Source organism: Chrysochloris asiatica, unplaced genomic scaffold, assembly GCF_000296735.1.
Source record: "Chrysochloris asiatica unplaced genomic scaffold, ChrAsi1.0 scaffold00052, whole genome shotgun sequence".
Lineage (NCBI taxonomy): Eukaryota > Metazoa > Chordata > Mammalia > Afrosoricida > Chrysochloridae > Chrysochloris > Chrysochloris asiatica.
The window spans coordinates 2,549,003-2,564,708 of NW_006408570.1; the positions used below are offsets into that span (position 1 = coordinate 2,549,003).

Consider the following 15,706-nt stretch of genomic DNA (forward strand, 5'->3'; position numbering starts at 1 on the left):
GGCTCTGCAGTACCCCTGTGCCCCCACGCCCAGACTTGGTCTCCTTGTCCAGACCAGCTAATTGGAGCCCCACTGAGGACACAGCTCCACCCCACCTCCCAGGCCCCTTCTTCCAGAGTGACTTGTTGGCTCTGGCCCACCCTCCTGACTTCACAACCACCTGGACTGGTTCTTGACCTCTTCTGACCTCCTCCCCCTTCCCCCTTCATGTGCAACTTCCCGTCCCTGCAGCCCTGCCACCCTCCTGAATCCTCATCCTCCTCTCCATCCCAGCAGCCCTCACAGACTTCTCTTTCTTCTAAGACTAACCCAGATCTCACAAGCCTTCACGCCAATTCTTCTCTTGCACAAATCCTCCACCCCGCTCTTCCTTTGGAACAGCCACCAAGGGCCAGTCCAACTCCCCACCTCCTTGCTGGTACCACCACATCACTGCCAGAATGGAAACACTCCAAATTCTTCATCAGTAACCTCAAGTGGGTAATTCTTCCCTGTGCCACCAATTAGCGTCTCCCCAGCCCCGCACCCACCCCCCTTCTTCCTCTCAGGTTAACAGCTGATTAAAACCTTCCTCATTTCTTTCAAACCACCTATCAAGCTGCCAGGAGCTTCTCTTTCCTCCTACTTGGCAGAAAAAATAAAAGTTTCAACTTCCTACTACTTGTCCACGTCTCTACCAATTGCAATGAGAGAGGCAGTAATGGTGGTGGTGGGGATGGAGACATCACGGGGAGAGGGCAGAGGTGGTTGGGGATCAATGTGATGGGCAGGAGTGGTTATGCAGTGATAGGAGCAGTAGCACCAACATTGGTGGGGTGGCAGTGGGCTATGATGTTGGCAGTAATGCAATGACACTGGCGTTAAGAAGCCCTGGAACTCGTCCCACTGGGGATGGGGACCACACTCACCTTCTTAGAGATGGCACAGACTTGTTCTGCTGGCAGGTAGTCGAAGGGGAAAATAAACCTCCAGTTAAAGTTGCCTTCGCCGCCCAGGGACCGGTAATGTACATCTGTCTTTTGCTTGTGTTCCTCAAAGCCAACCATCCATCTAGACATAGGTGTTTTTAGAGAACATTTCTAATTTAGGTTTCAGCCACAACGCAAAGGGACTTTAAAAAGTTCATGGAAAAAAATGGAACTAAATGGGAGTGGAATTTTTCCACAAACTTCTTAAAGCCCCCTCATATGTGTCCTCGACTTAGGCAAACAGAGAAATTAAGAAGGTATGTGTATATGTACTTAATAAATGATAAAGCAAAAATAATTTCTAAATGTCCCCTTGATCTACAAAATGGACCGTAAAGTTCAAAGCATTCTCAGTTCTCAGTCCGTGTTAAGGGTGTCCTCAAACCTCGTAAAATTCCAGTTAAGTGCAAAAGAAGAAATCTGGTGGAAGAATGACTCCTCAAAGGTATAGACCAGACCCATGAGACCCTCCTTCCTTTCTCTGTTGGCCTGTGTCCACCAGAACCCCCCACAATGGGTACCACTCCACAGGGAGCAAGGGACCCCCGCCATGGAGGTAGGCCCAGAGACAAGTGGGAAGGACAATGTCTGCTTACCCTTTCACATAAATGTCACTCATCTTCTCCCCCGTGATGCTGAGGTCATCGAGGATCACATCTTTGGTGTTCCAGATAATACAACGCAGGAAGAACCTGAAGAGAAGAAAAATGGTCCAGGTCTACATGGGTCTCCCAAAAAAACAGGGAATAGTCCTAGAGGCGTCCAGCTTGTCTGAGAAGACCCAGATGTTTGCCTGACTACACATCTGGCCAGGCCCACACAAAGAGCTATATCCTGCAGTCTGAGAGGCCCAAAGCCTGGCTCAGAGTAACATCCTGGTCCTATCCACCGCTGTCTGTGGCCATCCTACCTCCATCCCCTAGCTCAGCTCAGAAATCGTGGCTGTGGTAAGTCACCTTTTGGCTCTCCGTGGAGTGATGTCGAAGGGAGGTCCAGGTCGCCCCAGGGCCTTTGGAAACAAGTCAATCCACATCTGCAGCTTTCCCTGTGGAGACATAACTCCATTCTCTTCATCACCCTTTTCTTTCAACCAATATTTACCAAGTACCTACTCTATACAAACACATAGGGACAGGACAGACAAAAAGCCAGGCTATGTGACTGGACGGGTTGACTGCCCTCTAGGGAGAGCCCTAACAGAGGACTACATAGCTGGCCACAAGGTGAGGCCACTGACTTGGGCCTATGATTGGGGGTCAAGGGTCAGGAGCGACTTATCAGAGTGATTTTTCATGATCTTGGTATGCCAGATGGACAAGGAAGAAGGACGTTTGAGGCACAGTTAATGATGTACACCGAACCGCAGAGGGAGAAGAGAGCATGGCTTAGTCCTGGGAGACTCAGAAGGTTCCACAACTAAAAACTGCTCTCCTGTCCTCTCCACCCCTCTCTGCCAGCCAGTGTGATGGCTCTGGTCTGAAGAAGAGGGCATTGAAGTGACTAAGTAAAATGACTTCACAGAGCTAGAGAATGAAAAGACAGAAGTTTTAACACCAGTTGTGCTACTTTGGGGAGGTTGGTGATCAACCACCTAGGGGAAGAAGGAGCTAAGTTCCAAACAACGTGGATGACTACTCTGTTGTTCAGAAAGGCACTTTCGTGGCTCACCTTGGCCCTGTCCTTTGCCTACAATCTTTTTCTCTCCTTATCTGCTCCAAAACCCAGCTCTGAGCTTACCTGCTCCAGGAAGCCTTCCTAGTCACATTCCCTACGCTGCCGCTCTGTGCACCCTCCCTTCTGCGCAGGATTATACTTTGGGGTACTGTGATTATTGCTCTCTGTGGTTGCACTGTTCTTTTGTCACAGAGTGACCAGCACCCCACTCAGCTAGCCACAGGGTCAAGCCTCTGAGACTGATGATGATGAACAAGGAGACCCACAAGGCTAGGCTGAAACACTAAGGCTTCAGGATGATGGGCAGTCAGAGGCTGAACCTACACAAGGAGGAAAGAGGCAGCTGGGACTCATTCACCAACCCCGAGGGCCAAGCTCAAGAGTTCCCCTTGTCGTCCAATAGTGGTGGCTACTCAGACTCTGCAGAGACAGAGTCAAGGAGGAATTGGTCAAATCCCAAGGCCCCTGCTGTTTCCTCTGGGAGGGCCCTACTGTTCTTGGCAGCTCGGGCTGGGCCCAGAGACTCCAGAGTCCAAGGGCCAAGTCTTACCTGTTCGATGTCTGGCTGCAAGGGGCTGTAGAGGGGCCGTGACTCCACATGCTCTGGGACCAGGCCCTGCTGCTGAAGGACATGCAAAGCCAACCGCTCCTCCACAGGGCCCAGGTGTGGGTTCGGAAGCCTCCCAGCCTCTGTACCAGAGAGAAGACAAAACCGTGACAGGTGGGTGGGGAACGGTAGGACTGTTCTGTGAATCCTACTGGTGCTGTAGGAGAATGCACTGGACCTCAAGGATGGTTTAAACCATAGAGTCACTCCTTGGACTTTGTTGAGTTGGAACTGATTCGATGGCACTTAACAATAACAACAGTCCTTTGAGCTGGCTGTGCAGGGCTGCCTCGAGGCTACAGGAAACCTCTAGACCCATGGCCTCACCTCCGGCCCACACATGCTTCTGCCTGTCCTCCCTCTCCCAAGCTTTCTGCAAGGGAAACACTGCCGTCCACAAGCTTAAAACCCATATTACCACAAATCCTACCAAGTTTTCCCTTCTTTACACCAATCCTACATCTTTCCTGTCCATCAAAGCCCACCACTTCCAAGAAGCCCTCTTTGACCATTTCTAACTCAGCCTCAGTCCCATCACCCCCCACATCTAGCATCTAAATGTTGTTGTGTTGTTAGTACAATTTATGCTCTGGTTGATGTATAATGTTTTATTAGGGGTAGTTCCTAAAAAAAATTACATTAATAATGAGAATTTGTACCAGCAATCGTGTACTGAGCATTGTTCTTTATGGCTATGAATATGTGTCATCTTCACAGTCACCTAGAAGGCAAATGCAGGTGAGGAAAGCGAAGCCCACATAAGACAAATCCCACAGCCGGGCATCTGGGATGACAGACTTACTGAAATCACATGTTTATTGCTGGAGGTGAGCAGCCCTTGCCTCCTCCCTTCATACTTCCTTCCTGCCGGTGGGGACGGGATGAGGTGAAGACACAGGGTGGGGAAGCTGATAAAAAGGCACTGCCTAAGAGTGGTCCTGACAGACGCCTTGGCTGAGGCGGGGGGGGGGGGCTTCACACATGTGTACACACACATGTACACACAGGTCCATCCATGTTTACCAGTGCACATTCCCACGTACACAGACAAACCCACATACATGTCAGACCCACCCCATCTACCTCCAACAGAAGCCTCCAAGGAAATGGCCTAGCGCCAAAAAAGGACTCTGGGCCAGGAATATGGCCCTGCCCCTAACTGGCGGTGAGACTCTGGGCAAGTTGTCAACAGTCTCATCTGTAAAAGCTGAAGGATGATACAGTCTCTGGCTTTCTGACCTATAGTGTCCAACAATGTTATAGCCAATAGCCCTGTTCCCTGCTGGAGCTGCTCACAGACTTGCCGAAAGAGAGGAGACTATCCCTCCACCATAGGCACCCTCTGGAAAAGAGAGCAGGAGGGGCTGGGGCCTAAGACAGCAGCCTGGCTCTGTCTTGATTTAGCAGGCAGGGAAACAGAACAGAAGGAAGAGGGGGGCCTCAGAGATGAGGGAGGCAAAGCTGTCACTTCCCTTTTATATCTTCACTACGAGCTCTGACGTCAAACATCCTGAAACAACCAGGAGGCAAGGGCCCAGCTGGGCCTGTAAACACCTCTGAGGAGGCTGAGCTGCTCTGGGGAGAGAGCAGGGCAGGCCTTGGGCATCTCAGACACATCTCAGGGAGCAGACGAGATGCTCAGACAAGAGAGCAGGGGCTGGCGGAGAGTGTGAGGGCCTTTAGATGTTGTAGGTATAAGGACTGTGAGTGGAGTGTCTCTAAGTACCAGCAGAGTCAAGCTGGCAGGTGGCAGTAGTGGTTGTTGTTGTTATGTGCTGTTGAATTCATCCCAACTCACAGCAACCCTACGTAGAGTTTCCAAAAGCAGCTGGGAGGTTTGAACTGTCAACCTTGTGGCTACTAGTCCAGTGCTTATCCTACAGGGTCACACCAGTATTCATATAAAAACCTGTCTCTTAGAGGAAGGCTGTACTCCAAACTCTAATCAAAGCCTGAATTCCCAACCCAAAGCCAGGAGAAGATCAATGATGACCATGACCCTGACCCTAGCTTCATATTGACTCCTGATTTTTGTCCAGCCTAGAACTGGACCCTGACCCTCGCCCCACCCCAACCTTGGGCCTTAGACCCACTCTGATCCCTAACCTCAGCCTCCACCCTGACCCCTAATTTTGACAATGGCATCCTAAATAAGTACTGGTTCCAAAAGTATTCAGCAGAAGTTCAGCTAGTCTGTGCTTCCTTGGACAGATCTGAGCCCACACCTTCTTGATGTGAGTCACACCCAACCAGACCTTTATGATGGCAGAGGGCCTGACAAGACATTAGGAGGAAGGGGGAGCCCACCATGGTTTCAGGACACACTTGGTGACTCACCTATTTCTTCAATGGTATATTCTTTATCCTGAAACATCACCCGGTCTGTTTGGTACACAGGGGCCTGGACTCTGTGTTGCTGGCAGAAAAGGTGGAGGAGCTGGGAAGGGCGGAGCTGGTCCCTCCATTGGTTCGGTCCAGAGCTGAGGCCCAAGCACAAGACAAAGGTGAGGCACTCTAAGGAAATTATGAGGCACAGGGTGCGAATTGGTCTGGGCACCTGCACATACAGCATCAGCCACCCTTCTCTTTACAGGGAGCTCCCCATGTGTCTGCTCATCATGACTGGAATCCCCATTTCACAGATGAAGAAACTAAGGCCCAGAGAAAAAAGGACTTGATTAAATACACTCAGAATTAGAAGTTGGGTGTTTCTAATTTCCAGACTTAGAGTATCAGATCAAACAAGACCGAGTTCGGGGGTATAAGGGGCTGTCAATCTGTGAGTTCACCTGTATGTGACAATGCCTACCTCCCTGCCTTCCCCTCTCTCTTTCCAGGCACCCAGCTCTTTACAGGCCCTTGGGGGGCACATTAAAAATGATTATAACAACATGATGAAGAGCCAGGCTCTTAGAATCAGATAAACAACTTCCAATCCTAACCCCACCACTGCTAACATCTGTTTCCTCATCTCTGCATTGGGAAGGGTATCCCCCCATTGGATTAACTAAACTACATTAAATTAAGTGTTGAAAAGTGCCTAGCCCAGGACCAGCACACGATAAGTCCTCAATAAGCAGTGTGTGGGTTTGTTGTTAGAGAAGAAGTCAGCTCTCATGCACATACACACAGTAGGTCTGGGGGAGTCCACAGCGAGCCCCAAACTTGGACAGCAGCCTGTTCTCCAAGTCAATGACTGTCTCTCCAATCTTCTCATCCTTGGACATGAGGTCATAGTCATAGAGAGTAATCTTCAGGTCCTTCTCCAGAGGCAGGGTGCAGGTCAGCTCGAACATCCTGCAGGAGGTGCACGATATCATTGGCAACCTGGTACTGCTATACACAACAGACACTCAAGGACACTGCAAGCTAGAATGGAAGCTCAAGAGTGGCCCATGCTCCTTGAGTCTCCTGCAACTCTTCAAACACACCACCCACAGCACTCTACTAGGTGGTCCTGGAGAGAGTATGTGTCTATTCATATATGTACACACACACATGCATGCATCCACACACACAGCAGAATGAACAGACGAATTGGAACAGAATGTTAAAGCCCAAGTCTCAACCAGGACTAGTTGCCGCAAAGTCACTTCTGACTCATGGCAATCCCATACGGTCCACAGGGGCTGTGCTCCATAGTCTTGTCGAAGCCTGATTCTTCAAAAGTAAATCATGAAGCAGGGAAGTGGCTGATCTTGCAGACCAGGAGCAGAGGACCTTGGGACCATCAAGGGAGAAGAGCAAAGTGTGGGACCCTATCCAGAGAAGCAGCAATACCAGAGATGGAGGCAGAGATGATGACGTGGAATGATAGAGCAGCTGAGGACCCTGGACTCAGGGAGGGAGAGGGGCTGTGTGCTGGCAGCCAGGGGGCAGGCTTGTGGGGCGTACACTTTGGTTGTTGGATGATGCATGGAGGGGACTGCAATCATTGCAAATGAAACAAAATAAGATAGGATGAATGTGAAACTAATGTTCTCCCATGTAAACTAGCATGCAATTCATGATAAAAATGTTTAAAAAAAGTAAATCATGAAGCCTTTCTTCCAAGGTACCTTCAGGTGGATTTGAACCACCAACCTTTCAGCTGTCTTTATACCCCCCTGAGATTCCTCAACCAGGAAACCAGAACCTGACCCATACGAGACTCCAGAGTGAGGTGCCTGAGCATCTCTGACAGAATTTACTAGTGGGTGACCTGGGATCCATTTCTAGGCTCTCAGGGCTTCAGACCTACTTCTAGAAGGGAATGAAGGGAAGTGTGTGTACATATATTTGTGAGGCTTTCTGCAAAGGAGATGCAGGTCACAGGAGACCAGACCAGAACGGCTCTATATCCTGCACAGGAGATCCTGAAGGGCAAGAGATTGTAGAGGGCACCATCTGAGAATCAGGGGTCCAGGGAGAGAAGTGGCCAGGTATAGGGGTATAGTGTCTGCCTCATCACCATAGGCGTAGTGGGAGAGGCTAGAGAAAGCACCCACAAGAAAATAAATCAGCTAAAGCATTAGCCACAAGGAGAGCTCCAGCCAACAACAACAAGAAAGGTGGTAAGCACAGGAAACTGGTCCTTGTCACAAATTCAAGCTCCCCTAGACCAGGCCCTACAGGAGCCAGAAATATCAATGACTGGTCAGAGGTGAGAAGGGAAACAACACTAAACAGGGAACAGGAGGAAGACACAGCCCCCCACACACATACCACACATCACACACAGCTACACCTGAAGTGGTCCCAGCTGGGAAAGGGGAGAGACGACCCTCAGTCCATTCTGGGCTTTAGTTATGGCACGGCCAGGGCATTCTGGTGACTGGCTGGGGTAGTGGTCTGTGCCTAACAGTGAGCAGGGATGTGGCTAGCCTGCCACAGTTTCCCCACAGAATGGGGCAAATGGTCCCACAGAACAAATGTTTACAGGGCACTGGCAGACAAAATAGAGCTGGGTTCCAGTTATGCCCCATGAGTTGTGCATGTTCAGTGCAGGATTACAGAAAGAGAGTTCCTGGAATGGCCTGAATTGAGGGAGGTGATTTGAGAGGGGTTCTTTTGCATTCCTCCCCACATTGGCCTGGGCCCTGGCCCTCAACATGGAATAGGACCTGCTCACCACCCCACCCTCTCAGCATGTAGTCTATCCCAGCAGAGAGCTCACCAACAGCTCTTTTCTCCACTCCATCTTCTCTCCAGCCTTTCCCTCCATCTGCCAGGGCCATTTCCCCTTCAAAACCAGCATTTCCCCTAAGTCCTTGCTTCAGTGTGTTACTCAACACTATGAACACACCCCACATCTTTTCCTACAGGTTGTTGTTGCTGCTGTTAGGTGCTGTCCAACCAGTGCCCACTTATAGCAATCCTATGTACAACAGAGCAAAATACTGTCCTGAGTCATCCTCACAATTGTCACACTGAGCATATTCTTGTTTACACTTACCAATCCACCTAATTGGGGTCTTCCTCTTTTTTGCTGACACTCCATTTTTACCAAGCATAATGTCCTTCTCCAGGGACTGGTCTCTCCTGATAACATATCCAAAGTATGAGAGAAGAAGTCTCACCGTTCTGGCTTCTAAGGAGCATTCTGGCTGTACTTATTCCAACACAGATTTGTTTGTTCTTCTGGCAATCCATGGTACTTTCAATATCCTCCTCCAACACTATAACTCAAATGTATACATTTTGCTATAGCCTTCTTTATTCAATGTTCAACTTTCACATGCATATGAGACTACTGAAAATACCACAGCTTGGGGCAAGCACACCTTAGTCCTCACACTGATCTCTTTGCTTTTGAACACTTTGAAGAGGTCTTGTGCAGCAGATTTGTCTAATGACATATGTCATTTGATTTCTGGACTGCTACAGTGTTGATAGCGGATCCAAGCAAAATGAAGCCTTTGACAACTCCAATCTTTTCTCCACTTATCATGATCTCATTTATTGGTCCAGTTGTGAGGATTTTTGTTTTCTTTATATTGAGGTGCAATCCATACTGAAGGCTATAGTCTTTGATCTTTATCAGTAAGTATTATAAATCTTTTTCACGTCTTGGCATAGATGAAGGAATGCCTTCAATGCTTCATCAGTTTGTTGAAAGATTTCAATCTGTACTCTGTCAATTCCTGGAGCCTTGTTTATTGCCAATGTCTTCAGTGAAACTTGGGTTTCTTCTTCCTTCAGTTCCATTGGTTCTTGATCATAGGCTACCTCTTGAAATTGTGGAACATCAGTAAGTTCTTTGTGGAACAGTGGCTCTCTGTATACCTTCCATCTTCATTTGATGCTTACTGCATTATTCAATATTTTTCTCATAGAATCTTTCAATATTAAGTATTGAAAATTAAAGCTTGAATTTTTTGTTCAGCTCTTTCAGCTTGAGAAATACTGAATGTATTCTTCCATTTTACTTTTCTAATTCCAGGTTTTTGCATATTTCATTATAATCCTTGATTTTGTCATCTCAAGTTACCCTTTGAAATTTTCTGTTCAGCTCTTTGACTTCCTCATTTTTTCCACCCACATCAGCATCTGTATGCTGGAGAACAAGTTTCACAATCTATTCTGACAACCATTTTGGTCTTTTTCTTCTTTCTTGTCTTCTTAATCACCTTTCACTTTCTTCCTGTATAATGTTCTTTAAGTCATCCCACAACTCTTCTGGTCTGTGATCACTAGTGTCTAATACACCAAATCTGTTATTGAAACGATCTCTAAATTCGGGTGGGATGTGTTCAAGGTCATATTTGGCTCTTGTGGACTTGTTTTAATTTTCTTTAGCTTCAGCCTGAACTTGCATATGAGAAATTGATGGTCTGTTCCACAGTCTGCCCCTGGTTTTGTTTTGGCTGATGATGTAATCATATGTAATCAACAAGATTCCTATTTATTCCATCAGCTGAGGGCCATGTGTATTTATTGATAAAAGGTATTTATAATAAATAATTGTTCTTCCAAAATTCTATCATGCAATCTCCAGCATCATTTTTATCACTGAGGCGATATTTTCCCACTACTGATTCTTCCTCTTTGTTTCCAACTTTTACATTACAATCACCAGTAATTATCAATACATATTGAAAGCATGTTTGATCAATTTCAGACAGAAGAAATTGGTAGAATGCTTTAATTTCAGCATCACTGACTTTAGTGGTTGGTTTGTAAATTTGAATAGTAGAGGTACAATCTGGTCTTCCTTGTAGGCGTATGGATGTTATTCTGTCACAGACAGCATTGTACTTCAAAATAGATCTTAAAACGTTATTTTTTATGATGAATGTGATGCCATTCCTCTACATTTGCTGTTCCCGGCATAGTAAACCGTATGATTGTCTGATTCAAAATGGCCAATACCAGTCCATTTCAGTTCACTAATGCTGAGGACATCAATGTTTATGTGAACCATTTCATTTTTGACAACTTCCAATTTTCCTAGATTCATAGTTTGTACATTCCATGTTCCTATTATTAATGGATATTTACAGCTGTTTCCCCTCACTTTGTGTTTTGCTCCATCAGCAAATGAAGATCCTGAAAACTTGACTCCATTCCCATTATTAAGGGGTCAACTCTACTTTGAGGAGGCAGGTCTTCCCTAGTCATATGTTGAACCTTCCAGCCTGAGGGGCTCATCTTCTGGCACTATATCTGACAATGTTCCACTGCTATTCATAAGGTTTTCAGTGGCTAAACATTCAAAAGTAGATTGCCTCTCCTACTGTTTATTTGGAACCTCTGCTAAAACCTGTCCACCATGGGTAATCCTGCTGGTATTTAAAATATCCATGGCATAGCTTCTAGCTTCAAAGCAACATGCAAGCCACCACAGTATGACAAACTGGCAGACGAGTGGTGGTCTCTTAAAGGTGCTGCTGGAAAACTCGCTGTAAATCCCCCTCTGCAGCACCCCTTCCCCCTCCACAATTCAGGACGCAGGAAAGCTGTGCTCATGAAATCGACATTGACTCTTCCTTTCCTTGTTCTTAGATTTCAAGAATCATTTTACTATCTTAAGTCCACTACAGATGAACACGAGTCAAGAGAAGAGAATGCATAACTACTAAATACGATGTGGTTGGTATCTTGAATTGTTCTTGATTAAGTAAGATGTTAACAGTAAAGGTTATTAGGTGAAGTGCATATGGGAATTCTCTGTATTATCTCTATAACTTTTCTGTAAAAAGTCTGTATTATTCCAGTGAAAAATTTCATTAAAAATGAAAAGGATAGCAAATGCATGCTCTGCATTCCCACCTAGACGTCTGTCCTTCGAGGTAATTGTTTACGTATTTAACTAGGAACGTCCATCATGACTGCAGCCTTTACTACTTGAGCAACAAAGGTGACAGCCCCAAAGACACACAGAGTTAGGGAACACAGCAGGAGATGGGGACTTCCCAGTGTCAGTCACATTTCCTACACTGGACTGTGGGTATTCCAGACTGACTCCTGCACTCCAAAGCCCAAGATGCCCACAACTTACTTTCCAAACACAGGTTCCAAGGTACAGGGAATATAGTTATCCTGGTCATTAACTGATTTCTTCCCGATGGAGATCTTGATGTAAGGATCACACTGAAGGAGGAGGCAACAAAAACAATCAAGTGACCTTCTGAACCTGTCTTTGAAGCTTCTTGGCTTCTGCCTTCTAATGGGGTTAGGTGGAGAACCAAGAAGCTGCAATGTAAATTCTGCTCTGCTAAACCAGGGCCCTCACTGCACTCCACACAGCCTCAACAGTGAATCTAGGATGCCGTCGAGTCGATTCCGACCCATAGAGACCCAGTATAGAGTTTCCAAGAAGCAGCTAGTGAGTTTGAACCACCGACCTTGCCGTTCAAATGACTTTGCAGTCTGATGCATTAGCCCACAGCACCACATCAGGAGTCCCTCTATATTCCCAAGTCACTGACTTCTGTGAGAAGTGGCAGGGAGGCAGGTCCATACGTTTAGAAACACAGCAACTTCTATTATATATCTGACTACGCCAAACTGATGGAGTTCAGTGGCTCTGTAGGATAAGCACTAGACTGTGAACCACAAGTTCCTTGGCAGTCCTAGCCCACCAGCTGCTCAGCAGGAGAAAGATGAGACTTTCTGCTCCTGCAAATATTTACAACCTCAGAAGCCCTCTACAGTGGTGTAATAATGAGATGGGACCAACTCAACAGCACTTCACAACAACGGGCCAGGCTGGGGTCCTATCTGTGATCTCATCTTAAAAAGATGGAAAGTGAGAGAGGTGGCCAGACAGCATCAATCAACCCAGTCCAAGGGAACAACAGCACTCCTCCAACTAGCATCCAGGAGCAGCTGGGGCTGGGCAGTGCCCAGTTCAGTGTAGCATCAAGAAGATTCATTGGCCAGGATTACATCTTGGAAGCCATCGGAGATGCCTGAGAACAGCTCTATTATAATGCCCTGTGAGATGTCTCAACTACAGCAGCAGGGCAGAGGCAGCCATGATGACTTCTCCGTCTTACAAGTCTGGATCCTAGGGTCAGATGTTGTTGTTGCTGTTAAGTGCCATCAAGTTGACTCTGATTCATAGCTACCCTAGATAGGGTTCCTGAGGAGCAGCTGGTGAGCTTGAACCATCAACCTTTTAGTTCAAACCGACCTTGTAGTCCACTGCATTAACACACAGCACCTAAACCCTTCTAAAGAAACAAGAGAGCGCCGCCCCCCCATACCTCTAAACTCTAAATGGTCTACCTACTCAGACTCTCATCTTTCCTTCTCTTCTCACTCTCTCCTTCCATCTATACTCTTGCCCTCCCACCCCCATCTCCCTGGACCACTAGGCTCCTTCCCTCTTCAAACTCTCTTCCTCCACCTAGGACATGGACTACAGTGAAGCAGCTGAGGCACAAAATTTAAAGGGGTGCCAAAATCCTCAGTAATCAAGATAAATTTATTTCAATGTACTATTTTAACACTTTAAACTAGTGTTAACAATCCATGATGAACAAAATATCAAAGTCTTCAGTAAAGACAGGCTGAGTAGTAGTAGGGAGGGCTCCTCCCTCCTTCCCACCCCACCACTGAAAGTCCTACAAAGTCTAATCCCAACTTACACCTTCAACAGTATTCATCTTCATGTTCCCTCATTGTTGTAAATGCACATTCAACTTCTTTCTTTCAAAATTTTGCCTATGCTTTTGACCCCCTCAGAAAATACTATTTGTTCTTCCTCCCAGCTTATCAAAACTCCTTCCATCCTGAACAGTCCTTACTATTCTTCCCAGGAAGTGTCCACATTATTACAAAGGCTTCCACTGACTGTGGCCTTCTCTAACCTCCTAGAGAGCTCGGCCCTTGATAGAATTCCTCCAGTTGCATCTCAATTTTATATGTATTTGTCTGAATTCCCAACTCCCTGGGGCAGACACTGTGTCTGATTCTGCAGTCCATTTGCACCCACACCTGCTATTCTGGGGATGATGCGGATCCTAGGAATGTTACCTTCCCATTGGGGTCCTTGGGCTGCAGGCCAAATGCTCGGACAATGTAGATACGGACCAGGCACTCCTGAGGACCCTGGGCAGCCAACTGGTGGAACTGTCTTGGAGGTATGGGGATGGCAGGATCTTCTGGGAGAGAATAAATTTTGAAAAGGCCCTGCAAAGAATTAGGGGTTGGTTTTTATTTTTATCACTGTTGTCATCAATACAATTACCATTATGACCATTATTCTCATCTCTATACACACCATACACACCAAAGGCAGATTCTACACCAGCACCAGCACCACCTCTATCCCCACATGTTCACCATCATGAGCACCAGGACATCACGAATACTACCAGCTGCCCCTGTTCCCACTCTCTTTATCTGATGCTGCTACTTCAGACTCAATCCACCTGGGTTGTAGTCATGCCTTCGATGAGTTACCTTAAATTCCCCAATGACCGATGGATCTTCCATCTCCTCCTGAGTCTTGCCCCGGTAAAGCTTGAAGGTGTTACAAAAGTCAGATAGACCCTCAAAGGCCTCCACATTCTCCAGTTGTGTATCATAGACCTGCACATGTGGTAACAAGAGGGGACAAGGCAAAGAAAGAAGAAGGACAGCAAAGAGAGAGGAAATAGGAGAAGAAGGCAAAGCATGGCAGCATAAGAGTGAAGGAAAGATGAAAGAGGGCAGAGAAGGAACAAAGGATAAAGAAAAAAGGAGAATTAAAGAAATGCAGGCCAAGAGAAGGGTAGGATCGAAGAAGCAGAGAGGAAAGACAAGGAGCCATAAAGGAATAGAGGCAGAGAAGCAAATAAGAACAAAGGCAGAGATTAAAAAGTATACAAGTAATGGAGGTAAAAGAAAAAGAAGGAAACAAATCAGAAGAAAGGAGGAGGCAAGAGAGGAAGATGTTTGTTCAATACCATTAAGGAACAGGATCTTCTGGTTAATCAAATATTCCAGATACCCCAGAAACATCATATGTAAGCGGTACATATATATATTTTTTAATTTTTTATGTGAATTGAGTGATATTTTACATGGGAGAACATCAGCTTGACATTCATCCTATCGTATTTCATTTCATTGCAATGACTATAATCCCCTCCATGCATCATCATTCAACAGCATTTGCTTCCATTCCCTCTGGGTTTTGGGGGGTTTTTTTGGATGTACACCAAAGCACTCAGGAATATATAGTGTGGTATACTTTTAATAGATAAGATCACAGTCAAACAAATAAATGCAAAGCTAACTGACTTTTTATTAGAAGATTTAGAGAATTCCAGGAAATTAAAGGGTCAACATTTCAAGTAAGAATGTTCATTCTCCAGTTGTGTATCATATATGACAATGGTATGAAATCTTAGGCCAAATATGCCTTCTGAGCACCACTTTAAATTTGTGAGCTCTATTTATTTGTTTATTCTTAAACAGCCAGTGTTAGGGCAGTGTTTTAGACATGTTTAGGCTTAAATGATGCTGCAGTTTTCCAAAATAGATGATAAAATGTACCTAGTAAATAGTGATGTTAAACAGGTGAATATACTTGCTAAATTGGTTATATTTGAAATTGATGATGAGCTACTGCAGGTAAATTCCTATTCTCTGTCTTATTAAATATTACTTCTTGTTTAGGAGTTGGCGTTCTACCTATCCCACAAACTTCAAGTTCTACCTCTTCAAGAAATATTTAATTATGCAGGTGATACAGGTTCATTTAAAAAGTGTTGCTGTTGTTGTTAGTTGCCATCGAGTCAGTAACAGCTCACAGCGACCGTATGCACAACAACACAAAACACAGCCCAGTCCTGGGCCAACCTCACAATTGTTGCCACAATGGAACCCACTGATGCTGCCACTTTGCCAATCCATCTCACTGAGGGTCTTCCTCTTTTTCTCTGACCCTCCACCCTACTAAACATGATATCCTTCTCCAGTGTCTGGTCCCTCCTGACAATATGTCCACAGTATCAGAGAAGAAATGTGTCCATCCTGGCCTCCA

The 15,706-nt window shown here is 46.0% G+C and overlaps 1 protein-coding gene across 14 annotated transcripts in view; it reads right to left on the reverse strand.

Moving 5' to 3' along the window:
- Positions 1 to 15,706, reverse strand: part of DYSF (dysferlin) — a 328,923-nt gene that overhangs the window by 14,035 nt on the left and 299,182 nt on the right. For all 14 annotated transcript variants that reach the window (XM_006862906.1, XM_006862903.1, XM_006862904.1 and 11 more), the window contains 9 exons: positions 14,140 to 14,268; positions 13,711 to 13,866; positions 11,729 to 11,820; positions 6,376 to 6,546; positions 5,587 to 5,729; positions 3,193 to 3,332; positions 1,925 to 2,013; positions 1,565 to 1,660; positions 909 to 1,050 (listed from right to left, as the gene is read on the reverse strand). In XM_006862906.1, the coding sequence (XP_006862968.1) occupies positions 909 to 1,050; positions 1,565 to 1,660; positions 1,925 to 2,013; positions 3,193 to 3,332; positions 5,587 to 5,729; positions 6,376 to 6,546; positions 11,729 to 11,820; positions 13,711 to 13,866; positions 14,140 to 14,268 (1,158 nt within the window). The remainder of the gene's footprint in view (positions 1 to 908; positions 1,051 to 1,564; positions 1,661 to 1,924; positions 2,014 to 3,192; positions 3,333 to 5,586; positions 5,730 to 6,375; positions 6,547 to 11,728; positions 11,821 to 13,710; positions 13,867 to 14,139; positions 14,269 to 15,706) is intronic.